General features: G+C 39.6%; 1 protein-coding gene across 2 annotated transcripts in view; it reads right to left on the bottom strand.

Moving 5' to 3' along the window:
- dennd1b (DENN/MADD domain containing 1B) overlaps window positions 1–27887 on the bottom strand; it is a 333534-nt gene that overhangs the window by 108974 nt on the left and 196673 nt on the right. Inside the window, exons 8-9 of one of the 2 annotated variants that reach the window (XM_072274177.1) lie at window positions 6220–6276; window positions 2579–2632 (exon numbers count right to left, since the gene is read on the bottom strand). In XM_072274177.1, coding sequence (XP_072130278.1) covers window positions 2579–2632; window positions 6220–6276 — 111 coding nt within the window. The remainder of the gene's footprint in view (window positions 1–2578; window positions 2633–6219; window positions 6277–27887) is intronic. The other variant, XM_072274178.1, reaches the window with a different exon arrangement.

The raw sequence follows: 27887 nt of genomic DNA, 5'->3' as shown, positions 1-27887 counted from the left end.
TATGGAGACCATTACTGTAAAGAGTGGCTTAACCATTAATGACTAAGCTACAGTAGCCAGACATGAAAATGGATCTCACTATCAGAATTTAGGATTTTAGTTCAAATAATTTAAAAAATTTTGAAATGACAAGTCTTTAGCATCACAAATGATGAAACAACTGGACTGTCATCAAAAACCCTTCAGATTCTCATATTGTCCTTCAGCAAAAAACATCTCACATCTTCAGCAGGTCTGGCCTATTTACAACCCCAAACCCATGCTGCTGATGACTTTTAACTTCCCTAAGAAACAGCCAGCAAGCCAGTTTAGGAGCATTTGGAGATGGAAATAAATACCAGCCTTGTCAATGGTGTTATATGTTATGGTTATTGGAGAAATTGAATTTTGGCATCTATTGTGCATGGCTTCATGAAAGCCAGTTTCCTAGTTTCATTCTGATGGCAGAAACTGAAGTAGGGCACATCTCCAAGGCTTTCAACAAATCTTCTACACATTATCGCTGATACAAGCCTGCTGTTTAATTAGGTCACTAGTCCCTCAACATTTCAGCTCTGTTTTTCTTGAGGATTAATTGGGAATTTACGAGGGTGCTGCCTGAACTCAGGGCCTGAATTACAGGGAGAGATGAACACATTGGATTCTTGATCTACTGATTGTAAGAGAATGAGAAGTGACCTCATAGAAGTTTATAAATTCATGATGGGTACAGATAAGTTGGACAGTCATAGTCTTTTCCCAAGTGTTGGGGAGTCCAAAACTAGAGGGCACAGATATAAGATAAGAGGTGAGAGATTTAAGAGACCTGAGAGGTAACTTCTTTACACAGAAAGTTATGGGTTAAACCTGGGCAATTGGGACTAGCAGGGAGGGTGCTGTGGTCACCATAGACCAGTTGGGCCATGTTACTCTACAACTAACATAAAAACTAACATCATTATAAGTCCCAATCTAGTTTATTTGCTGCATGTACAGTGGCATGCAAATGTTTGGGCATCCTTGGTCAAAATTTCTGTTACTGTGAATAGCTAAGCGAGAAAAAGATGAACTGATTTCCAGAAGGCATAAAGTTAAAGATGACACATTTCTTTAATATCTTAAGCAAGAAAACTTTTTTATTTCCATCTTTTACAGTTTCAAAATAACAAAAAAGGAAAAGGGCCTGAAGCAAATATTTGGGCACCCTGCATGGCAGTACTTAGTAACACCTCCTTTGGCAAGTATCACAGCTTGTTCTAATCAACAAGTTCTATTCAAAAGGTTCAAAGGAACATCTAAACAAGCCTGATGCATTTTGGAAACAAGTCCTGTGGACTGATGAAGTTAAAATAGAACTGTTTGGCCGCAATGAGCAAAGGTATGTTTGGAGAAAAAAGAGTGTAGAATTTCATGAAAAGCACCCCTCTCCAACTGTTAAGCACGAGGGTAGATCAACCATGCTTTGGGCTTGTGTTGTAGCCAGTGGCACGGGGAACATTTACTGGTAGAGGGAAGAATGATTTCAATTAAGTACCAGCAAATTCTGGAAGCAAACATCACACCGTCTGTAAAAAAAAAAGCTGAAGATGAAAAGAGGATGGCTTCTACAACAGGATAATGATCCTAAACACACCTCAGAATGCACAATGGACTACCTCAAGAGGCGCAAGCTGAAGGTTTTGCCACGGCCCTCACAGTCCCCAGACCCAAACATCATTGAAAATCTGTGGATAGACCTCAAAAGAGCAGTGTGTGCAAGACAGCCCAAGAATCTCACAGAACTAGAAGCCTTTTGCAAGGAAGAATGGGCGAAAATCCCCCAAACAAGAATTGAGAGACTCCTAGCTGGCTACAAAAAGCGTTTACAAGCTGTGATACTTGCCAAAGGGGGTGTAGCTAAGTACTGCCATACAGGGTGCCCAAACTTTTGCTTTGGGCCCTTTTCCTTTTTTGTTATTTTGAAACTGTAAAAGATGGAAATAAAAAAGTTTTCTTGCTTAAAATATTAAAGAAATGTGTTATCTTTAACTTTATGTCTTTTGGAAATCAGTTCATCTTTTACTCGCTTAGCTATTCACAGTAACAGAAATTTTGACCGGGGTACCCCAACTTTTGCATGCTACTCTATGCCTTTTTCTTAGATTAAATAGAAACAGCATTATAATGAAGCTGAAACTGCACAATCCTCTTGCTGTTCCACACAACTAGTTTTTCCACATCGAGACTGAATTGGATCAAATCGATTATAACATATACATGTATGGTAAACAAACATTTATTACATTTAAACCATAATTCAACGAACTACCTATTTGAATAGAGAACCTTAATAAATTTGATTTTAACATTTAAGAAGTTTAATTAATTTTGCTCAAGAACCAATAAAAACATTTATTGGGCCATTTGTTATATTTAGACCTCATGCCCTAAAGACAGAGAGATAAATGTGTGGCAGTTGTGCGAATACATAACTCTCAATCACTGGGTTCTAACTTACAATGTTTTGACACTGAGAACTGTTGTGAAAAATAACCAAGATTCCCTCCATGAAATGGGAAACCAGAGAAGTAAAGGTTGTTCTTGTTCTTATTGCACTTACACTTTCAGGAATTGTAGGCAGTCCATTTGTATCGGGCGTGATGAAGTATGAATGCTACATGAAGAAAAAGATAAAACTATTATTCAAATTGCACCTAAACTTAAGCAAAACAAGGAAGGAAAATATGAAATGGATTCACTGCAAAACATAAGCTTTTTTGGTTATCTGTGACAATTTGTTTTAATGTAACATCACTAAACTTTCCAAAGTGCGTAAGCAGAAGTATAATCAAATGAACCATCAACCAAATTTTATGCTAAGCCAGAGGGAGAGATACCAGGATGGATTAAATTGAAGAGGGAGATTCTAAAGAACACTGTGAAGGAGGAGAGAGTGGGAGAAAAGCAGAGGATTTTTAAAGGGAATTCCAGAGCTTTGAGTCAAGGTTGCTGAAAACATTGGATACAAATGGTGGAACAATTAAAGTCAGGATGTTGGAACTGGAGGATAGAGAGATCAAAAAGATTCAGAAGACTGGATGTCTGCAGAGAATTTCAGGGTGTGGAAGATGAGACCTTGTATGGATTTGTAAACCAGAATGAGGAGCTTAAAACAGAAGTCTTGTTGGAGTACATCAGTAAGAATTCATTTTGATTGAATGAAATTTGGAGAAAGTCCTTTTGGGTGAGCAGCAATTTATTTTTTTATTGAGATACGGTGCAGAATAAGCCCTTCTGGCCCTTTGAGCCACGCCGACCGGCAATCCCCCAACTTAATCCTAGCCTAATCACAGGACAATTTACAATGACCGATTAACTCTACCAACCGGTACATCATTGGACTGTGGGAAGAAACCCACGCAGTCATGGGGGGAACGTACAAACTCCTTACAGGCAGCAACAGGAATTGAACCCTCGTCGCCTGCACTGTAAAGTGTTGTGCTAACCACTATGCTACCGTGCCACCACAATTTGTAGGTAGTTGCTGTGAAGCTGGCGAAGGGGGTGGTGTACAGATGTGGAGTATGAAGGAGGATTCCAACAACTGCTGAGCCAAAGGTGGAGATGAAGGTAGGTAACAGAACAAGTTGGAAGCAAGTTGTTTCACTGATGAGGCAAAAGTGAAGATGACAAGTCAGCTCTACAAATGTGAAATCCAAGGCAATGTTTCAGTTTCCCGTACTTAGGTAAGCATTACGACAAGTCTGAGATCTGGGAATGGTCCACAGAAGTCTTTGTGGAGTACAGCACAGAAGCAGCAGCAGACATCCTCTCAAATACAAGGGGGTCAGGGGTGAACCTTTAGGAATCTACAGAAGTGACAGTGAAGGAACAGTAAAATGGATCACTGCGGGTTAGTCATTGGTTAGGTTTCAATAAAGAAAAACAAAAACAGATACATGGGTGAAGGACAATGTATTGGTCATTTGAGTTGAAGGCTGCAGACTGGTTAAAAAATAATGGAAGGTAGGAGCTTAACATAACACAGGCTTTTATAGCTTAATTGTGAACCTGACCAACCTAACCTCACTGTTTCCTCAATGCATGCACTTTCAACATCCACCTATTATTCCTGTCCCTTCACCATTCACTTATGTCCTGTAGAACTTAACCTCATTGTACCTCCAAAGAGAGGATGATTATTCAATGCCACCCCTCTGTTTTGCCACCAGGACCATGCTCCTTTCCACCAAGTTATTCAGCTGGACCCCACAGGAAAATATCTGTTAGGCCTTGAGGAGATCATGGGACCATTCAGCCTGCAAACCTTTGGGCTCTAGGACAGGGCTTTCAGGTTCGATCATCCCAAACAAATAGGTGGTCATCCTAAAACTAAATTTGACACCAGGAAGACAGCATGTTGGCTACCTTTTCTAATACTTGATTTGGACTCACATCACCATATCAATGCTGACTGAGAGTGCAGAAAGGTGTTGGAAGTGGTGACCTCCTCTGCAACACATACAGTCCAAGTGTCGTGTCCTCCTAGGACTGAGCAATGCACACTTAACTAACTGGCAATTGAAATCTTAGCTTCAATGTATTTTAAATGCAAGTCAATGAAAGGTAGAGGTAAGCCAGAATTATCTGAAAATTCCTGCCTGATATTTTAAGAAACATTACAGTGAAATATAAGCACTATAAAAATGGAACATAAAGTATCATAAAAACTCAACAGGTGAGGCAGTATTTTATAAAAGTTGTCTCACTCCATATATGTTGTTGAGTACTGAGTATCCCCCAGAATTTTGAATTATATTGTAAAATACTGAAAATCCTACAACTCTGAATTTGGTTTGCTGAACACAAATAGGAGATTGCATGCAGGAATTTCATAATTACCACATTAGCAGAATGAACATGGCTTTCAATGTCAAATACTTTGGGTTTGTTGGTCAATTTTATTTAGATTTTACTATGTACAGTGGAACACTATGGCATACTTACCATCAACAAACCCAAGAAACTCCCTTCACCAAAAACAAGTAAATCACACAAATCAGCTCTACTAATTGTAATAATCACACACACCAAAATAAAAAGGTTGAGAATTGAATTCCCCACTGCATCCTCCATTCACTAATGTAACTCAAGATCTGCTATTGGTTGATGTAAACAGCTGTTATAATTGCACATCTTGATGGCAATTATAATATGTTCACGATCTTCTCACAGCAGACTTCTTTCAAAAGCTTTGCAGTATTAATTTGAAATAGATTAATTCAGGTCTCAAAGTTGTTGGTGGCTTTCCCTGACAAACAAAACACACTTAGGGGTAGAAATTTATCCCCAGTTTACTTACTAATTACATTCATTAATGTACACATTTAGTCAGGACTGTCCTCTTCTGAAACATGCCTTTGATAGTTTCGATGGACATAAATTTCTGTAGTCACTTTTATTTTCAATGACTCTCTACTCTCATTCAAGCTTAATTGCAGATAATTCCACTCTGGCTTTGCACCTCATATTTAAACTTTCAAATATAAGATCATAACTTGTGTCAGCATTTATTACAGACCATTTATTCATGCACCAGTAATTATAATAAATACCAATTATTTCAACTATTAGTTGTCCATTAAAAACTTGAGAAGTGGAAAAATGGAAGAGTGCAATAAAGCTGATCATCACAGAAAAAAATGATTGATTAATTAATGCTTATAAATCAAGTAGACCCAATGCCAAAGCTGAGAATATTGAAAATGATTGGAATTCTTCTGTTAGTCAGCCAACCAAAAGGACACCCTTCTGAACTTTTCAAGTTGGGGAAATGGTCAATTCAATAACATGCATTAAACAGGTTGGCAATATTTTTTTAAAATATGAAGTTGACGCCAAACGTTTGATTAAAATAGAGGTGTTTCATCACAGATTTCCAGTTATCCAAGTCAAAGAAGCAATAATTTAAAATAAAGCAGCAGGAGGATTTCCAATTGGTAGCAATAATCAAAGAACATCCAAAAATAAGGATAAAGATGCAGTCAGAACAAAGCTACCTCATCCAGTATTTTCAGGTAAGCAATCACATTTGAATTAAGGATACGTTGGTGATTTTACTAACTCACTACTATTAATCAAGCACCCATTACCTGGCATGCACTGATATTTTCTACAAGGCAGGCCAAACTAACAAATTACCTTGATTGAAATTTAATTGGATAGATTATTTTAAATATGACTCTCAAGCTTTAAACTCACCAAAATTTGATTTGGCATATTTTTCAGTTGTCCACTTCTAATGCATACCTGCTCACTCTGTTACATATGAAAAAAAATTCAGCATTTTTCAGCATTTGATGAGCTGGCAGAGTCAAATTTAAACAGCTCCATACGACTTCTGATGAAAAGCAAAGCATTCAGGATAGACATACATCACCTCCTTCCCTATCAGTATTCATTCTCTCGCTTTATGTGGTAAACAGTGGAATTGCCTAATCTAGCATGATTCATGAAACCTATAGAATCGCTTTCAGTTAATTTCAAAATATTATTCAATATATGAAAAAATCTACTACTTGAGTGCTTAAATTCATGAATGGTTATTTGGTGAGCTCACATGATCCAATACACTGGAAAAACAAAACTTCATCAAATCTACCTATTGATCTATATATGAAATACACTTTTATTCCTGTGGAAGTGCTTTTCCCCATCTATTTATTCTAATTGAAATATTTAAGTTCTAAGGGTAACCAAACAGCAAATGGCTGTTTCATTACTGAGTCTGCATATTAACAGATCAATGTTTTGTTGCTATTTTACATTTTAAAATAAAGCTACATGATAGTTACAATTTCCCAACATGTCATCATAAACCCTAAGTAGCCCAGCCGTGAATTTAATTCATGTTAATAGCAATCATCAAAGAAAAAGGATGCCCGGCAAATACACTCCTGGGTAGTTTTCCAATGTAAAACTGGCAACTGTGGAAATATTGATCTATCCTTTTCAGTAGACCAAGCAGAAATAACAGCAGGGAAGGAGAGGAAGGAAGGAAGATAGCAGTTGAATTTGTACATCATCCAACACTATGATAGCATATCTCTTTATAACAAATTGCTTGTTATAACTTGACAACTGGGTACTTCCTTTGGGCCACAGCGAGACTGCACCTGCAGCATGTATTAGGGGCAGGATGCCTACGTACTGCTGCTTCTATTATGTTCACATTCTGGCATTTTGTACATATTGTTTGTGCCATAATAACTGGCAGAATCTTGAAATGCTTTTCCCATGTTCTCCGACATTCTTCACTTAATAGACTTTAAAAGTTTCACTAGTTTCATAGTGGGCTGCCAAGCTTTAGGACCAATCCGAGCCAGAGCATTTATGATTTATTTCTCATTTCCAATGTGAAATTCCAAGTCAGATCCCGTCAGACTGGAGTTGAGAAACCAGCTCGAAGGAATGGCTGCTCATCCGATTTTGGCCTTCATAATTTCAGTAGTTTTGAGTGGATCTTTGCTGCCAGCAGTTCCCATAACCTGTTCACTGGTTCAAGACTGCTTTCTGGCTTCTAATCCTGTATATTCCTTCTCAGCTCACCAGGGCACTCTGCATGCAGCATACAATCTTCATCCACAAATGAAATTCAACACTAGAAAATTAGTTACTTATAATAATTAGCTAATTCAATTTTATGTGAGCTCTGGACTTAGACTTCTCCTTCAAAGCAGAACTGTTGCAAATATGACAGATATAGGAAGGTCCTACCAGGCTTGGGCAGGAAACCAGTCTCTTTGATGAAACCAAAGATGGATTTGAAAATCAAAATGAGAGTTCTAAAATGAACATGATAGCAGCCAGGGAGGAATCGTAGGTCAGTGAGGTGAGGAGTCATTGGTGACCAGAACAAAAGAAGGGTGCTGCAGATGGATGTCAAAAATGGGTTCGAGCTCCTTTTTAAAACAATTGGAAAATTGTGTCAATAATGAAGATGATGTAGTAATTTCCCAAAGCACGAAAATGCATTGACTAAAAATTTATATCAGAGTGAAAGTGTAAACTAACACTTCAAGCCCTAAAAAACACATAGCTTATTAGTTTTCATTGAACAACATGAAACTACTAACCAGCATGCATAACCATCAACAGAAATTTTATAAGCAGGATTTACAATAATCAGCAAATTTAAGTGAAGCACCTCTGAGGTCCTTTGCAACTGTATGTTTCTTTACTTGCCTTTGATGGCAGACTATGATGATATTTGTTGATGGTAATCCAAGACAGTAAAAAAAAATTCAAAGTCTGGTGACACAAGAGACTGCAAATGCTGGAAATCTGCATCAAAAAAACAAACTGCTGGAGGAATTCAATGAACTGTAAATATGGAGAGAAAGGAAATAGGGATGAAACACCAACATAATAAAGGCGTAAGATGGGAGAATTTCTCCCTTGTACTAGGTGAAGCTTTTTGCTATTAGCCATATTAGTCAGGACCAGGAAGTATTTTGTATTGTTATGTACTCGAAGCAGAGGAACTGATCCATTATTGCTATCCAATGTGTGTTGTTGAGAAGTTCTTTAAACATCTTGTAACATTCCCAATGGTATCACAACTGGAAAACTGAGGGACACTTATTACACTGAAATACGGGAAGTCAAATGAAACCCTCTTGGAAACACAACACAGGAGAAGTCTAAACTTTGTTGCAAGTTGGCAAGGTTACAATATAAAGGAGACTGTGAAACCATAAAATAAGAAAATAGAAACACAAAGAGAATAAATTTGAGATTATTTGTACAATGCAAATTGTATTCAGCAAAAGACAACAATATTCATTATGTTTTGCATTAAAATATCTGAATTTGGCAAGATGGCACTGGTGAAACATGGCAACTTGCTGTGGGCAGCTAACAAAATTTCTAAATATACTTCTTCTGAACTAATCTCACTGTATCCTACAGCCTGTAATATCCATTTAAGTAACATACTTTTGAACCATCTTAATGAACTAGCAATTTCTGAAGGACTCGGTGGACTTAACATTCAAACATGCAGGTACGGTACCTTTAAGCAAACAAATGTACATTGCTATGGCTGAAAGAAAAGGAGTGGGGAGGACCCCAAGCCGGGCTGAAATGCCGAGGAATGAAACTCCCTCTACCCAAAATCTTGTTAGCAAATGTACAGTCGCTGGAGATTAAGATTCAGGACCTAAGGTGAATATTGCTGTATCAAAGGGAAATGAGGAATTGCCACATTTTATGTTTCACTGAGACATGGCTCATTCCATGTCTGGACATGCTGGTTAGTATGATGAGACCCAAGGGTTTCTAGTTACACTGGATGGACCGAACTGCTGATACAGAGAAAGCAAAGGTGAGGGGTCTATCTTTCATGATTAACTCTTTGTGGTGGCTGGATGCAGCAGTGTTGCCACTCTGTTGTTCCCCTGTCCTGGAACATGTAATGATTACGTGCTGACCATTTTTCTTACTAACAGTGTTCTCCTCTGTGATTCTGACTGCAGATTACATACCATCAAAAGTCAATATTAAGCAGGAACTAGAGGTATTGAGTGCCACAATTAGCAAAACACAAACAGACTATCCCAAGGCCTTTTCAAATCATTCTTGGGGCCTTCAGTCAGGCTTGTCTGAAAAAAATCTGCCCAATTATCATTAACATGCCACTTGCAGCATAAGGGGTTCCAACACACTTGACCGCTGTTATATTACAATTAGAAATGAATACCATTCCATGCTTGGACTGCATTTCAGGAAATCTGATCACTTGGCTGTCCTTCTCTGGTAACTTGCCTCAAGGCATATCATCCAGTAACACGTACATCCACTGCGATGAAGTGCTTTGAAAAGATGGTGATGAAACATTTCAACTCCTCATTGTGAAGTGACTTGGCTCCACTCTAATTTGTCTACATTCACAACAGGTCAACAGCAGATGCCATTTCATCAGCTCTTCACTCAACTCTGGAATATCTGGACAGTGAAGACACATATATCAAGATGCTCTTCATTGACTACAGCTCAACATTCAATTCTACCATTCCCTCAAAACTATAAGCTTCAAGGCTCAGGCCTCAATACACCTTTGTGCAAATGGATCCTCAATTTCCTGACTTGCAGACCCCAATCAGTTCAACTGACAACAATATTTCCTCCACAATTTCCAACAGCACAGCTGCACCAAAAGGTGTGTACTTAGCCCCCTGGTCTACTTGATTTATACTTATGGCTGTGAGGATAAGCAAAGCTCCAATGCCATATTTAAGTTTGTGCTGATGACATCACTGTCATTGGCTGAATCAAAGGTGGGAACAAATCAGCATATAGGAGAGAGATTGAAAATCTAGCTGAGAGGTGCCACAACAATAACCTCTCACTCAATGTCAACAAGACCACGGAGATGATTATTAACTTCAGGAGGAGGAAATCGGACGACTGTGAGTCAGCCCTCATCGGGGGATCAGAGGTGGAGAGGGTCCGCAACTTTACATTCTTCTCTGTTATTTCAAATGGTCTGTCCTGCATCCAGCACATAAGTGCAATTATGAAAAAAGCACTGCACTATCTCTAATTCTTAGAAGTCTGAGAAGATTTGGCATGTCATCTAAAACTTTGACAAACCTCTGTAACTGTATGGTGGAGAATAATCTTACATAAACTAGTAGATATGGCCCAGTCCCTAATAGGTAAAGCCCTCCCACCACTGAACACAGCTATATGGAGTACTGCTGCAGAAAAGCAGCATTCGTTATCAGGGACCCCCACCACTTAGGCCATGCTCTCTTCTTGCTGCTGCCATCAGGAAGGTGGTCCAGGATCCTCACACCAGGTTCAAGAAGTGATTACCCCTGAACCAGTGGGCTCTTGAACCAGAGGGAATAACTTCACTTGCCCTATCACTGAATTGTTCTCACAACCTATGAACTTGCTTTCAAGGACTCCTCGTCTCATGTTCTCAATATTTATTGCTTATTTATTTATTATTATTTTATTTCTTTTGGTATTTGTACAGTTTGTTGTCTTTTGCAGGTTGGTTGGTTGTCCGTCCTGTTGGGTGCAGTCTTTCATTGATTCTATTGTATTTATTGTATTTACTGTGATTGTCTGCAAGAAAATAAACCTCAGGGTTATGTATGGTGTCATGTATGTACTTTGATAATAAATTTACTTTGAACTTGAATTTAACAAACACATTTAAATTTAAGTTCAAACTCTATGCTTTTTTAAAATGACATGCACGTGACATCCACACTACAACCTCCAGGAGGTCTGGATTAACCATTTTTCTTCCACCCTACAACACAGATAGTTCTGACATTACCTCAACCCTGCCACTTTAGGCGAAACAGATGAAATTAAGTACTTTTGCATCTATTTGTAGCAAGAATTTTTTTTCAAATTTCTCATTTATCTCTCACTTCCTGATATTCAGTTCATTTTTCTTCTGATTATAACTTACTTTCTTTAGTTGTCTAGTAACCTTTATCCCACAGTCAAAATTGTTCCATATTGCATATTTCCCTACTATGACTTTTCCACTCAGTTTTTTTTTCCCCATTTATGAAACCATTGCAACTATTTTCCGCTCTGGGTGACAAAATCCATGCTCATGCATGCTGCCTTCCCATGTCCCTTTCTCTCGAGAGAGGAAGTTTCGTATTGGGTTGTCAGTATCAGATTCCCAGTGCTTTGCTCTGATGAAACCACTTAGAAGCCTATTCTGAAACTGTTCAGACTTCCAAAGCACAATTACCTTGAAAATCAACAGCAAGTAGGGCTTCCCAGTGCTACCTGGCAGTTTTCCAGTTGGCTTGCAACACTTCTCTGTCAACAGAAGTCTTGAAGAATAATGATATCAATCTTCCTTTTTTTTAAATTGCTTCTTTAAGATTCTTTAAATCTCTCAGATCAGCCCTCCTCATCCAAGCTCCTCCTTCCCCCATTTGCAAATATTCTCCTTTACACTGCAATAACCATAAAACCCAGGAGATAGGATCAGAACTCCAAGCACGTGTATCAATGCATGGCGCTTGTCTTCTCTCTTTCACTTATTTCCCGCTTCTTCTTTCACTTTTTTTTCTATCACATTGGTACCTTAATATTCCTTTCATCCCTTTCATCGTTCCTTTACTCCTGCTATGTTTTGGGATCTTGTTCACTTTGCTGTAAAGGAAATTTCAAGCAATTTGCATCATCATTTCTATTTTAGAGAATTTGTAATATAAAGGATTAGATACTCAGAAGATTTGTGCGGTGCAGAGGAAATGCAGATGAACTAGATGATTGGTACATCCTGTAAACTATCTCAGTTTGAAACAATGGAGATTAATTAAACCTTCCAGGAAACAAACATTCAGCGGATTAACATCATTTGTGAGCAGACTAATCCCTATCAGGACATCATAGCCATTAGGCAACAGAAAGTTTAAGTGGCAACTCAACTAAATTCCAGGTCACATGAAGATGAATCATGAAATCTTCTCCTGTTTAGGTTTGAAGTTGCTGAATGCAGTGGATCAGTCCTGATGAAGGGTCATGGTATAGATGCTGTTTGGTCTGCTGAGTTCCTCCAGCATTTTGTGTGTGTTGCTTGGATTTCCAGCATCTGCAGATTTTCTCGTTTTTGATTCTGTTTTATTGGGCCGTTGGCTAATCAATGCAGCAGCTTATCTAGGACAACTTTTAAAGAACATAACATAATCAAGAAAAAGCTGGGATCCCTTCATTTATTTGGAAACACAACGCCACTTAATTGGGACAATGATGCAAAAATTTCTAGATAGTGTCATTCACATGCACTTGCGTGGCCATTAAACACTACATTGTGCTTAGAGCAAAGTTTTTAAATAGCATCAGGTGACTATTTTTGTGTTCAATATGCAGAGATTTTTGTCACTGATAGTTGGTGAGAAATAGCACAAGGACAATTGAGAATTGTTTTGCTCACTGCAATTTCAAGCATTCAGGCTTGGAGATGCCAGAAACAGCTGGGAGTGAAAATGAAACAATTTCACTACTTCAAGTTAGGAACAATGAAGATTTTGAAGGTGTCAACAATCATCTTGAATGTTGCAATGAAAATGAAGATTTATGGTTGCAATCTTCAAAAGCATTGTATGAAGGCAGTCCATTATCTGCACTAGGTGTCCATGCTGATTTTGTTCATTTGTAGTCAATCAAAGGAGCACGGCAAAGTATACTACATTAAAAGCTCCATCTATAACTATTAGGAACCACAAATTAGTTCTATATTTCATTCAAAGACATAATTTGTTAACTCAATTAAATGGTAGCATGTCTTTTTTATATATCTTAACCATTTCCATCAAACTTTGGCTAATTAGGGCAGCTGCATAACCCGGCCAAAATGTACTGGTCCCACTGCACCCCAATTAACCAGAATCCACTGGACTTGCCAAACAACAGTGAGGTTACAAGAATGGCAAGAATAATTTGTTTGTTAAGACAGACTAATTTTGGAATTGTTTTCTCACTCTATAATTGTATCTAACTTTCCAGTAAATAAACAGCAACATCAAGTATATTACATTAAGAGCGCTTGATCCATACAAGTTACCCAAAAACATTACCAGAATAAATTCAAATTTTTTAATCTTTCATACAAATGGGCTGAGACTTGTTTTTGTCTTTTCTCAGTATCAAGTATCCAGTGTTTCCGGGATGTTATTTCAGATTTTCAGACCTTACAGTATTTTATTATTGCTCATCACTTATTTTCTCTCTCACCTGATGACTCTGCACTTCCTGTTGCCGCTGATAAGATTTACAAGGCTAACATTGTTAAGCTCATCTTTTGTGTGACTTTGTTAACATGTCACACTGCAGGAGCCAGACCAGATTCACTGATGTGGTGGAATCCTGATAGGGCCTTTAACTTGTGCAGAACTATGCCCAATGACTTTGTACAGTTTCTCCCTAGAGCAAATTCAAGTTTGCAGTCAAAAATTTCTATTCAAAAGGTTCAAAGGAACACCTAAACAAGCCTGATGCATTTTGGAAACAAGTCCTGTGGACTGATGAGGTTAAAATAGGACTTTTTGGCCGCAATGAGCAAAGGTATGTTTGGAGAAAAAAGGGTGCAGAATTTCATGAAAAGAACACCTCTCCAACTGTTAAGCACAGGGGTGGATCGATCATGTTTTGGGCTTATGTTGCAGCCAGTGGCACGGGAAACATTTACTGGTAGAGGGAAGAATGAATTCAACTAAGTACCAGCAAATTCTAGAAGCAAATATCACACTGTCTGTAAAAAAAAGCCGAAGATGAAAAGAGGATGGCTTCTACAACAGGATAGTGATCCTAAACACACCTCAAAATCCACAATGGACTACCTCAAGAGGCGCAAGTTGAAGGTTTTGCCATGGCCCTCACAGTCCCCTGACCTAAACATCATCGAGAATCTGTGGATAGACCTCAAAAGAGCAGTGCCTGCAAGACAGCCCAAGAATCTCACAGAACTAGAAGCCGTTTGCAAGGAAGAATGGGCAAAAATTGAAAGACTCTTAGCTGGCTACAGAAAGTGCTTACAAGCTATGATACTCGCCAAAGGGAGTGTTACTAAGTACTGACCATGCAGGGTGCCCAAACATTTGTTTCGGGCCCTTTTCCTTTTTTTGTTATTTTGAAACTGTAAAAGATGGAAATAAAGAGGTTTTCTTGCTTAAAATATTAAATAAATGTGTCATCATTAACTTTATGCCTTTTGGAAATCAGTTCATCTTTTACTTGCTTAGCTATTCACCGTAACAGAAATTTTGACCAGGGGTGCTCAAACTTTTGCATGCCACTGTAAATGTAATTGCAAAGGAAGTACGACAATGCCTCTACTGCCTTAGAAGGCTGCAAAGATTCGGCATGACATCAAAAATCTTGGCAAACTTCTACAGATGTGTAGTGGAAAGTGTATTGACAGGCTGCATTATGACTTGGTGGAAACGCCAATGCCTTTGAATGGAAAATTCCGCAAAAGTGGATTCGGCCCAGCACATAACTGGTAAAGCACTCCCAACCATTAAGCACATCTACATGAAACACTGTCATAGGAAAGCAGCATCCGTCATCAAAGATCCTCACGACCCAGGCTATGCTCTTTTCTCACTGCTGCCATTAGGCATAAGGTACACCTGCCTCAGGACTTGCATAATCATGTTCAAGAACAGTAACTACCCCTCAACCATCAGGCTCTTGAACAAAAGAGGATAAGTATACTCATCTATTGAGATGTTCCCATAACCAATTATCTCACTTTAAGGACTCTATCTTTTTATTTCACACTCTCGGTATTTATTGCTACTTATTTATAGTTGCATTTCAGCAGTTCATTGTCTTCTATGTTCTTGCTTTTTCATTGATCCTGTTTACAGTTACTATTGTATATATTTGCTGAGTGTGCCCACAGGAAATAGAATCTCTGGGTTTTATGTGGTGACATGTATGTATTCTGATAATAAATTTTAATTTGAACTTTGAACATAGCACACATGGTTACAATTTCAGAAAAACATACAGTCACAAAGAAAAAAAAATAAGATAGGCCAAGTCCCTGAGTAGCATGACTGTAGATTTAAGGAATGTTGTCCTGGTCCAGCTTGCTTGTCCACCAAGCAATCACTTGCAGGGCAGCACCAAGCAAACAACAGAGAGCAGCAAACAACATTTCAAAGCTAAACATCCCATCCACCTCAAATATTTTCAAATGAGCTCAAATGGAAACAATATTCCATGTTGATAATTGCTTTCCTCACTGTTCCCATTTATATAACCATCCACAGAAATTTCACTTGTATCCACTGCCTGGTAGTTAGAAGTACTTGGAAGAACTGTAGACTTTTCCATTCTTTTCTAGTTCCATTTCTGTTTAAATGCATCTCTAAAATATCTTACGTATTTGAGAGTAATGACAAGAAATAGATTTTGAAACTGAATATGGCAGTGGAAGAGTCATAATATGATAAACAGCCCTTGAACTATCTATCTTTGTTTATATTATAATATTAACATTTGTCAAATGTTTGCACAACTATTTTGCACCAAAATGGATTTTTTAGTCTAATTGTTTTCTTTATTGTAAAAACAGTGCTTAATTTATTTGTTTTTCTTGTGAATGTGGCTGATATGATGCTACATGCCTGTGACTGTAAGTTAAGTTGTTCAGACATGTATTTGTGTACATGACAATAAACTTGACTTTGCCTGACTTCCCTTTATTGTCATTTTCTGTTGATATTGCTCCTTCATTAATTTTCTGGGATCTGGCCATCATTGGTAAAGCCAACGTTTGCTGGCAATCTTTCACCACCTTGTTAAAGTTGTGGTGAGCCAGCTTCTTGAACAGCTGCACTGTTCCGGCTTATGGCATAGCAACAGCGTTCCAGGGAACACACATCAAAGTTGCTGGTGAATGCAGCAGGCCAGGCAGCATCTCTAGGAAGAGGTGCAGTCGACGTTTCAGGCCGAGACCCTTCGTCAGGACTAATTGAAGGAAGAGTGACCCCCCCATCCCTCCCCACTGATCTCCCTCCTGGCACTTATCCGTGTAAGCGGAACAAGTGCTACACATGCCCTTACACTTCCTCCCTTACCACCATTCAGGGCCCCAAACAGTCCTTCCAGGTGAGGCAACACTTCACCTGTGAGTCGACTGGGGTGATATACTGCGTCCGGTGCTCCCGATGTGGCCTTTTATATATTGGTGAGACCCGACGCAGACTGGGAGACCGCTTTGCTGAACATCTATGCTCTGTCTGCCAGAGAAAGCAGGATCCCCCAGTGACCACACATTTTAATTCCACATCCCATTCCCATTCTGACATGTCTATCCACGGCCTCCTCTACTGTAAAGATGAAGCCACACTCAGGTTGGAGGAACAACACCTTATATTCCGTCTGGGTAGCCTCCAACCTGATGGCATGAACATCGACTTCTCTAACTTCCGCTAGGCCCCACCTCCCCCTCGTACCCCATCTGTTACTTATTTTTATGCACACATTCTTTCTCTCACTCTCCTTTTTCTCCCTCTGTCCCTCTGAATATACCTCTTGCCCATCCTCTGGGTCCCCCCCCCCCCGTCTTTCTTCCCAGACCTCCTGTCCCATGATCCTCTCGTATCCCCTTTTGCCTATCACCTGTCCAGCTCTTGGCTCCATCCCTCCCCCTCCTGTCTTCTCCTATCATTTTGGATCTCCCCCTCCCCCTCCAACTTTCAAATCCCTTACTCACTCTTCCTTCAGTTAGTCCTGACGAAGGGTCTCGGCCTGAAACGTCGACTGCACCTCTTCCTACAGATGCTGCCTGGCCTGCTGCGTTCACCAGCAACTTTGATGTGTGTTGCTTGAATTTCCAGCATCTGCAGAATTCCTGTTGTTAGTGTTCCAGGGAAGAAGGTTCCATGATTCAGGCACGCCAGCAATGGAGAACTACTTCCAAGCCAGGATGGTTTATGACATGAAGAAAAACTTCCCAAGTGGTGGCATTTCCATGCACTTCCTGCCCAGCATAACGCATGGGCTCACAACGAAATCTGTTCTGCACTTGATACTGACCCTTCTGCTTTGTATATAAATACGCATGGAAACATGTGGCTGGACGGATAATCTAAACGGTCCTGGGCTAAGAGTCAAGGAGACACCAGCTCAATTGAAAAACTGAACTCCACTTTGTTAAATAAAGTGCCGAATAGGAAAGCTGGAATTATTGACAAATAAAAATAGCTGATTTGCTCCTCAAAAGAACACTGATCCATTGATGCCAATCAGGAACAGTAGCCTGTTAACTCCACAATACTGGTCTGTAGCTCGTACACCAATGCAATGCTTTTTTTAATGTCCTCTGAAGTGACCTACTTTGCCATTCAGTTGTATGGTGTGAGAATACTGAGTGTTATACAGAGAGATCTGCAAGCACTTGAACAAGATAAGAACTGACTGCAGCAAATATCCTGGAAGACAAATTGAATTATAACCCCTTATTTTGAAGAGATGAAGTATAAATAGAGGAAAGTTGCGCGTCAAATGTGTGTGACTTAGCTGAGATAGCACATGGAATGATGTGTATAGTCTAGACTCATTAAAGGAGGATATACTTGGAGGCAATGCGGAGAAAATTTTTCTGAGATAATGAGATCATTCTATAAGACAAGATTGACCCAATACTCTCACTGAATGCTAAGTTCCTGAGAGTGATTGATGGAATAGATACTGTGAGGATGTTGGTTATTCTGTGAGTTCAGCAGCACGATGCATTACTTCAAAATAAGGGGTCACCCAAATTAGATTGAGACAAGATTTTGTCTTTCAGTGGGTTGTAAATTTCTGGATATCTTAATACATACTGAATCTTTTTAGTACACATTCAAGATAGATTTCTTGACATAAGACAAGATTTCCATCAGGTTACAAAAGATGAGGTAATTGCTAGGATTTTAAGTCAGAAATACTGATTGCTAAAGAAAAGAATCAAGGAAAAGCTATACACAATACAGACAAACAAGCAACGTGTGTAAGACACTTTGTATAAATACAAATAAGAAATAAAAACAAAATAATAATAATAAACAACAAATATCTAGAACACGAGTTGTAGAGTCCTTGAAAGTGAATCCATAGGCTGTGGAATCAGTTTAGTGATGGGCCAAATGAAGCTATCCCCTCTGGGTTAAGAGCTTGATGGCTGACAAAGAATAATTGTTCTTGAGGCTCGTAGACCTCCTTCTTGACGGCAAGAATAAGAAGAGAGCATGGCCTGGATGGTGGGGTCCTTGATGATGGATGCTGGTTTCCTGAGATAGTGCACTGTGTAGGTGTGCTCAGTATCAATATAATGGAAAGGTCGTGCAAGAGCTTTGTCAAAAGTTTGAGATCTGACCATCCAGACAACAAGCCACTTCCTGCATCCTGTCCATGACTACAAGAAGTGAGGATTTTCACATTATTTAAACATCAAAGAGGAAACAGAAATAAAAGCAGAGATCAGAAAGGACCAATGGTTCCAACACTTACAGAGAACTATTATGTTGCTTTAAATTGCAAGTTCTCTAAGCTTACAAAGTTATATTTTGATGGAAATCACCATTGCTGGGTGCACATTTTTTTTTTATGAAGTAAGTGGCTTAGGCAGTAACTTTCTGCAGAAAACTGGAGGTTCAAACCCTGCTCCAGAGAACCAACTTAAAAAATGTAGGTTGACACTCTAGTGGTCTGACAAAGGATTGCTGTTTTGAATGAGTTGCCATGCTTTGAATGGAATGTTCAGCAGAGATGTTTTAAAGAAGAAATTCTGGTACATGGTGCACAACATCAAAAAGGATGAAAAATTAATGCAAATGAGACCCACACAAAAAAACCCATAAAATCAAATAAGAGATGCATTTTTAACAGGTGGAATTGCATTATTCCCAGCCCAGGCATTGCAGTCTCTCATGTGGCCACATTAAATGACTGTGACTCCCAATGCACGCTTTGGTTCTGTGATAAGCAGTGGGTAGACTACAGGCAATAGGAACCAAAGCCCTGGCCACACATTGCCATGACGGTCTTCTAACAACTCTTGCTGTTAGAAAACCTTTCCACCTTTACCAACAGTTGGAAATAATTAAAACAACTATGCATTTTTAATGTGGTAATGACCTGTTCATCTGTTTTAATGGTGTTGAAACAGAGATACATATTTAGCAGGGCACCAGAGGGATATCCCTCTGCTCTTTGAAATAGTACCATGGGATCCTTTACATACACCTGTGGAGTCAGATGGGATTTCTGCTAAGCAACAGTTCTTCATCACAGGATGGGAATGTCAACCTACAATTTTCAACTCAATTCTCTGAAGCGTATTTGAACCTTTAACCTTCTGTGCTGGTGGCAAGTTACTCAGGGAACTGTTTAAATGATACAACAGTGCACTAAGTTTGAGTAATTACATCAGAAGTATACATTACAGTGGTGCATCTAGTGTGGTAGAGTAGTGGGTAGTGCTTGTCGCCCTGATGTTCAGCTTCCACCGCTGGCCAGCAGTCTTGTGAAAAGGACAGCTGAGTGTTTAAGTCTCTCCTTGCCAGTACATAGTCTCTCCAACAGCAAGCCTCACGTAGTGCCTCTTCACTGGTGACACACGGAATCTAAACTCCTTTCGGACTCAGACTGAACTATAGAGGACAGGGGGGTGGTCTGGCCCCTGCACATGTAGCATGCAGGTTCGCTGGTGTGTAGACACACCCTGGTGCTCATGAACCGGATCCCCAACTATGGGTAAATAGCCCACCGCCTTGTGGGCAGCCTTGGGAGAGACGAAGACTGTGGGAGTAAACCCAGACAGTAAATCTGGAGTGGAGCCGCTGAAGTAGCTGGGTGTCACTGAACATCCTTCCAGCAGCTCCTGCAGCCAAGCTGGAGCCAAGCATATTGCTTCATAAGCTTTCCTTTGGACTACACTATAAGGCCGAGAGGGGGATCTTGATGACTAGGCATCTCAGAATCTCCATACCTTCCGTCCACACTTATGATGATGATTATCATCACCCATTGCCCTTCGAAACAGACGGATGCCAAGCATAAGTTGCAGTACGTGGACAACTGTCTAATTGAAGGAAATTAATAGTTCTCTGCAAGTACAGAAATCTTGCTTAAAAACTTTCTTCCTCAATTCAGCTTTTACTTCCAGTTTCCTCATTGCTCACATTCAAATCAGATGATACAGCTCATATCTTGTGCCCATAGGCAGGAAACAGGAAATGGTTTGCTGTCAGTACAGTCAAATCTTATAATTCTGAACATGCTCACTCATAAGTTTGCCATTAATTTTTTGTTCCTTCTCAAATGTTAATATATTCAACAAAATATCTGCTGCTTTGATGAATGCATTGAACTGTTTTCCAGCTTCTTTCATCCTCTGTCCTAACAATATAACTATCAGACTTCAAATCTCCAAGTTCTGCTGCCAGATCACCTGATCTTTTGCAACCTGGTGGCAATCTTGCGCTCTGCATCAAGAAATTTATCTTGAATGTATTCAACGATCTCAAGTTTCACATCTCTCTGGGGTTGCGAGTTCCAAAGAACCACAACCACAAAGAGAAGAAAACTGCCTCCTATCTGTCTAACTTGGACAACAATTTCTTCTGAAACCATGTACCCAGTGCTAAACTGTGCCAGCATGGAGAATATCCCCACAATATCTATCCTATCAAGCTCCTTCAGCATAATAGAGTTCAACATGAAGATAAGGTCAATACTGCAACATGAAATCATCCCGTTCTGACAAGAATCAATCCAGTGGATGTTCTTGCATTGCTTCCAAGTATATCTTCTCTTTAAAGTGATCAAAACCTTACACACTACTCCAGAAGTTAGAGAGTCACAGAGTTTAACAGCACAGAAACAGGCCCTTCAGCTCACAGTATCCTCCTAAACCATTAAGTAGACTTTTACAATATCCTACATTAATCTCAATATTACCATCAAATCCCCCCCCAGATTCCCCCACTAACCTGAACACTAGGAACAATTAACAGTGGCCTATTAATCTATTAATCCACACATCTTTGGCACATAGAAGGAAGCCAGAGCACACAGATGAAAACCATGTGTCTCTGTTCAAAGTTTAAAATAAATTTTATTATCAGAGTACATACATGTCACCACATACAACCCAGAAATTCTTTTTCTGCAGGCATACTTGGCAAATTTATAGAACAATAACTGTAAACTGTAAACATCAGGGACTCTTACCTGTAAACAAATTATGCAAATGCAGATAATAATAAATAGCAATAAATAATAAGTATGAAATAACAATATAACAGAGTCCTTAAATGAGTGTAGCTATCCTCTTTTGTTCAACAACCTGATGGTTGAGGGATAGAAATTGTTCTAGAACCTGGTGGTGTGAGTCCTGAGGCACTTGTACCTTCTACCTGATGGCAACAGCGAGAAAAGAGCATGGTCTAGGTGGTGAGGATCTTTGATGATGGATGCTGCTTTTCTAAGGCAACGTTTCATGTAGACGTACTCAACAGTGCATATCCATTGGCACACTGACTCTCCACTTGAGCTGCAGTGCTGCCCTCAAGTTCTGTCCCACTGAGGTCCTTGAGCCAAACTTCCTTTAGTTTGTAGAAGATTGACTTGTAGTAATGAGTAAAGACTTACAATGCCCTCCTGAATGCTTGTTCGACCTGCTTGCAGTTTTCTTTTAAGACAAGTACATTTAACCTGCATTCAATATTCCCATACTATTGAAATAATATTCTGCTTTCCTGCTCTTCTTACCAAAGTGGATAGCCTCAAGAGTTGTCTGCATTGCCCTCCATTGCTCTTTTTAGGCAGACATGGTCACAAGGGCATGAAGAGTTGGAGTGGCAGCCTACTTGGGAGCTGTGTAGCCTCAGCTGTAGTAAGAACTAGGACTCAAGCTTCCCAATTTTATTATCCTTCAGTGATCATAATGCCATTAATTTCAAAGTAAGTATGGAAAAAAATATGCCTGGTTCACAGGTTGAGATTCTAAGATGGAGAAAGGTCAATTCTGATACCAAAAATAGCATTTGGCAAGTGCGGATGAGGATAGGCTATTTTCTGGCAAAGATGTACTTGGTAGGTGGAATGCCTCCAAAAGTGAAATTTTGAGAGTACAAAGTGTGTATGTGCATGTCAGAATAAAAGGTAAGGATAACACATGTAGGGAACCTTGGTTTTCAAGAGATATTAAGGCTCTGTTAAGAAAAAAATGGAGGTGCATAGCAGGTTTAGGAGGTACTTATGGAGTATAAGAAATGCCAGAGAACACGTAAAGAAATCAAAGGGTTAAAAAAAAGCATGAGGTTGCCCTAGCAGATAAGCTGAAGGAGAATCCTAAGGGATTCTACAGCTATGTTAAGAGCAAAAGAATTACAAGGGACAAAACTGGTCCGCTGGAAGATCAGAATGGTAAAGCCAAAAGAGATACAGGACATCTTAAATTGATTTTTTGCATTTGTATTTACTCACAAGATGGACACAGACTCTTATAGAAGTGAGGTCATGGACCCTAATCAGAATACAATGTGGTGGGGGGGGTGTAATTTCTGTCATCAGGCAAATTAGGTTGAATAAATCCCCAGGATCTGACAAGGTATTCCCTCGGATCCTGTGGGAGGCAAATGCAGAAATCGCAGGGGCCCTAGCAGAAATATTTAAATCATCCTCAGAGACAGGTGAAGTACTGGAGGATTGGAGGATAGCTAATGTTGTTCCACTGTTTAAGAAAGGCTCTAAAATAAACCAAGAAATCATAGGCTGGTGAGCCTGGCGTCATTAGTGAGAAAGTTATTGGAAGATATTATAAGGGACTGGATATATAATTATTTGGATAGACATGGACTGATTAAAGATAGTGGGCATGGCCTTGTGCACAGTAGGTCATGTCTTACCAGCTTTTGAGGATCTTACCAGGAAAGTTGATGAAGGCAAGGCAGAAGATGTTGTCTACATGGACTTCAGCAAAGCATTTGACAAGGTCCTGTATGGGGGGTGGGTCAAGAAGGTTCAGTCGCTTGGTGTTTAAAATGAGGTAGTAGATTGGATTAGACATTGGCTTTGTGGGAAAAGCCAGAGAGTGGTAGCAGATGGTTGCCTTACTGACTGGGGGCCTGTGACTAGTGGTGTGCCGCAGTGATCGGTGCTGGGTCCATTGTTGTTTATTATCTGTATCAATGATTTGGATGATAATGTGGTTAATTAGAACAGCAAGTTTGAAGATGCCACCAAGATTGGTGGTGTAGTGGACAGCGAGGAAGACTATCAGAGCTTGCCGAGGATCTGAACCACCTGGAAAAATGACAGATGGAATTTAATGCAGACAAGTGTGAGGTGTGGTACTTTGGGAGGACCAACCAGGGTAGGTCTTACACAGTGAATGTTAGGGACTGAGTAATGCAGTAGAATAAAGGGATCTGGGAATGCTGGTACATAATTCATTGAAGAAGTAGCACAGGTAGATAGGGTCAAAAAGAAAGCTTTTGGCACACAAGCCTTCATAAATCAAAGTACGGAATACAGGAGATGGGATGTTATGTTGAAGTTGGACAAGATGTTGGTTAGGCCTAATTTGGAGTACTGTCTGCAGTTTTGGTCACCTCTCTACAGGGAAGATATAAATAAGTTTGGAAGAGTACAAAGAAAATTTATAAGGATGTTGCTGAGACTGGAGAACCTGAGTTATAAGGAAAGATTGAATAGGTCAGGACTTTATTTCTTGGAATGTAGTAGATTCAGAGGAAAGTTGATAGAGATACACAAACTTACAAGGAGTATAGACAGGGTAAATTCAAGTAGGCTTTTTCCACTGAAGTTGGGTGGAACTACAAGTAGAGGTCATGGATTAAGGGTAAAAGATGAAATGTTTAAGGGGAACATTGGGGAGAAACCCTTTTACTCAGAGAGTCATGACAGTGTGGAATGAACTGGGAGTGCAAGTGGTGCATGCGAGCTTGATTTCAACGTTGAAGAAGAGTTTGGATATGGACATGGATGGAGGGCGATTATCTGGGTGCAGGTCTATGGAAGTAGGCAGTTTAAATGGTTCGGCACAGACTAGATGGGCTGAAAGATCTGTTTCTGTCCTGTACTTTTCTAGGACTCTAATTTATTTTTCCTTGATCTTGAAAACTTTATGATCTTTTTTCCAGCTCCCAAAGGAAATTCCTTAACATTTCCTTCTGTTTGGTTCCAGGTGTCTGGAATTATAATTGCTGCTTACTAATCCTCAAAAAGATAATAATATCTTTGCTGTGACTTAGGAGCAGACAACCTATACACAAAGTATTACATGTGGTCTGACTTTAAAGAAAACAGTAAAAGCTTCCTGAGCTATGCTCCATTCATATTCTGAAATGATACAGTACTTACATAGGCTTGTGAAGCATCATACATTAACAGGTTTATATTACAATAAGAACAAGTACAAAGAAAGATACATACCGATAATACCAATTAATTTGCTTTGTATTTTTACAAATGGCTCTTTGAAGTCACGGACACTCACAAATTGTGAACCTTCAGTGACAACCTAAAACTCAGAATATACCAACAGCAAAATGACAATAGGGGAAAGAAGCACCTTTGTGGAATAGACATCTCTTTACTCTGCACTCACAGATCACCCCTATCTTCAGGAGTGAATGTTTGCATCCCACAGACAGAACTGTTTCCCCAACACCCCGGCTCCCGGACAACAAACTCCCCATTCTGTCTTGCCTGCAACTGGTACCAGTTACACTTAACCCCATTGAGTTTTCCAACATTGTGGTATCACACCAGACCAGAGAAAGCCAGGACTTAATGTGGTTCCCACTCTACTTGGCTGGGAACTCACTCTGTGGAATGTGCAGCAGATCCAAGGACTGGGACAGGTCCTTCGATAGAAAAGGACATTCAGATGGCAGTCTCGTTTTCAAGCTAATTTTGCTACACACTATGTCTTATTTATAGTTCAGTTGGTTTTATAGATGTTCATATCACTTATTTATCCAAGTTAAACTTTAACACTCTGAGAAAGCTTTTCAGATATTGGGAGGAGGCAGAATATGCCCAATTTGGCACACGAGCAATGCAGCAAAATATATATTTAATGCCAATTAACGACAAGCAGTGCAAATTAGTGTTGTTGCCCATTTTAAATAACATTTGCAAAAAGTTATTTGAAATTTTTCTATTCCATGGTATAAGTGATGCTAACAGCAAAATTCAACATGCTGCATCACAAAGAAAATTTGCAAGCAGCTTGCTCAGCGTCCTAAAGTCTAACTTGAATAAATGAACAATATGAGCAAATCTGTAAAATTGAATGATAATTAAGAAATAGTGTGTAACAAAATTACTGCTTGGAAATTAGATTGCTGATTTAATGCCCTTTTTAATTGAAAGTCCTGTCTCAGTCTTGGGATTGTATCAAGAACCTTGAGTCCATGAGTTAGAAGTGCACAGAGACCCTACAAAGGCAGAAGTAACCTGCCCCATCAGCCATTGGTGGAAGCTTAGAACTGCCACCTCAGAACCTCCAAAATTTGGAGTGAAGCAAGTCGTCCTCAATTCTGAGAAACCGCCCAAGAATAAGGGCTCATCACAACCAAAAGCAGATCATAAGTAAGTAAAACAAACAACTAAACATTGTCAAAATAACAATTATTTTCATACAGTGGTCTGTTCTGTCTAAAATGCATTCAAAAATATTATGTAGGACAGAGTTTGGAATTACCAGACTCCCATTTCTAATTCAACAATTCCACTTATCTCATCTGCTGTAAACCTAATCCCTCGGGATTCTCTGTTCCAAGATGATCCTGGCCGACTTCTCCATAACCAGATACCTTCTGTCCTTGGGCAGAGACCAAGATTTATACACCCAGTAATCATGTACTCACTGACTGAGATGGCCATCAGTTAATAAATACAAACCCCATTTCCAGAAAAGTTGGAATATTTTCCAAAATGCAATAAAAACAAAAATCTGTGATATGTTCATTCACGTGAACCTTTATTTAACTGACAAAAGTACAAAGAAAAGATTTTCAATAGTTTTACTGACCAACTTAATTGTATTTTGTAAATATACACAAATTTAGAATTTGATGGCTGCAACACACTCAACAAAAGTTGGGACAGAGTTAAAATAAGATTGAAAAGTGTACAGAATATTCAAGTAACACCGGTTTGGAAGACTCCACATTAAGCAGGCTAACTGGTAGCAGGTGAGGTATCATGACTGGGTATAAAAGTAGCGTCCATCAAAGGCTCAGTCTTTGCAAGCAAGGACGGGTCGTGACTCATCCTTTTGTGCCAAAATTCGTGCGAGAATTGTTAGTTCAAAAGGACCATTTCTCAACACAAGATTGCAGAGAATTTAGGTCTTTCAACATCTACAGTACATAATATTATGAAAAGATTCAGGGACATCTCAGTGCGTAAAGGGCAAGGTCGGAAACCACTGTTGAATGCGCATGATCTTCGAGCCTTCAGGCAGCACTGCCTAAGAAACCGTCATGCTACTGTGACAATTATAGCCACCTGGGCTCGGGAGTACTTCGGAAAACCATTGTCACTCAACACAGTCTGTTGTGCATCCACAAATGCAACTTGAAACTGTATTACGCAAGGAGGAAGCCATACATCAACTCTATGCAGAAACGCCGGCGAGTTCTCTGGGCCCGAGCTCATCTCAAATGGACTGAAAGACTGTGGAACCATGTGCTGTGGTCAGATGAGTCCACATTTCAGCTAGTTTTCAGAAAAAACAGGCGTCGAGTTCTCCGTGCCAAAGATGAAAACGACCATCCAGATTGTTATCAGCAAAAGGTACAAAAGCTACATCTGTGATGGTATGGGGTGCATCAGTGCCCACGGCATGGGTGAGTTGCATGTATGTGAAAGTACCATTGACCCTGAGGCGTATATTAGGATTTTAGAGAGACATATGTTGCCATCAAGGCGACGTCTCTTCCCGGGACGTCCACACTTATTTCAGCAGGACAATGCCAGACCACATTCTGCACGGGCTACAACAGCATGGCTTTGTAGACACAGAGTGCGTGTGCTTGACTGGCCTGCTGCCAGTCCAGATCTATCTCCTATTGAAAATGTATGGCGCATCATGAAGAGGAGAATCAGATAACAGAGACCACGGACTGTTGAGCAACTGAAGTCTTATATCAAGCAAGAAAGGACAAAATTTCCAATTGTAAATCTACTACAATTAGTATCCTCAGTTCCAAAACGATTAAAAAGTGTTATTAAAAGGAAAGGTGATGTAACACAATGGTAAACATGCCTCTGTCCCAACTTTTGTTGAGTGTGTTGCAGCCATCAAATTCTAAATTTGTGTATGTTTACAAAATATAATTAAGTTGGTC

Source organism: Mobula birostris, chromosome 12 (genome assembly GCF_030028105.1).
Source record: "Mobula birostris isolate sMobBir1 chromosome 12, sMobBir1.hap1, whole genome shotgun sequence".
Lineage (NCBI taxonomy): Eukaryota > Metazoa > Chordata > Chondrichthyes > Myliobatiformes > Myliobatidae > Mobula > Mobula birostris.
This window is presented reverse-complemented; position numbering and strand designations above follow the sequence as displayed.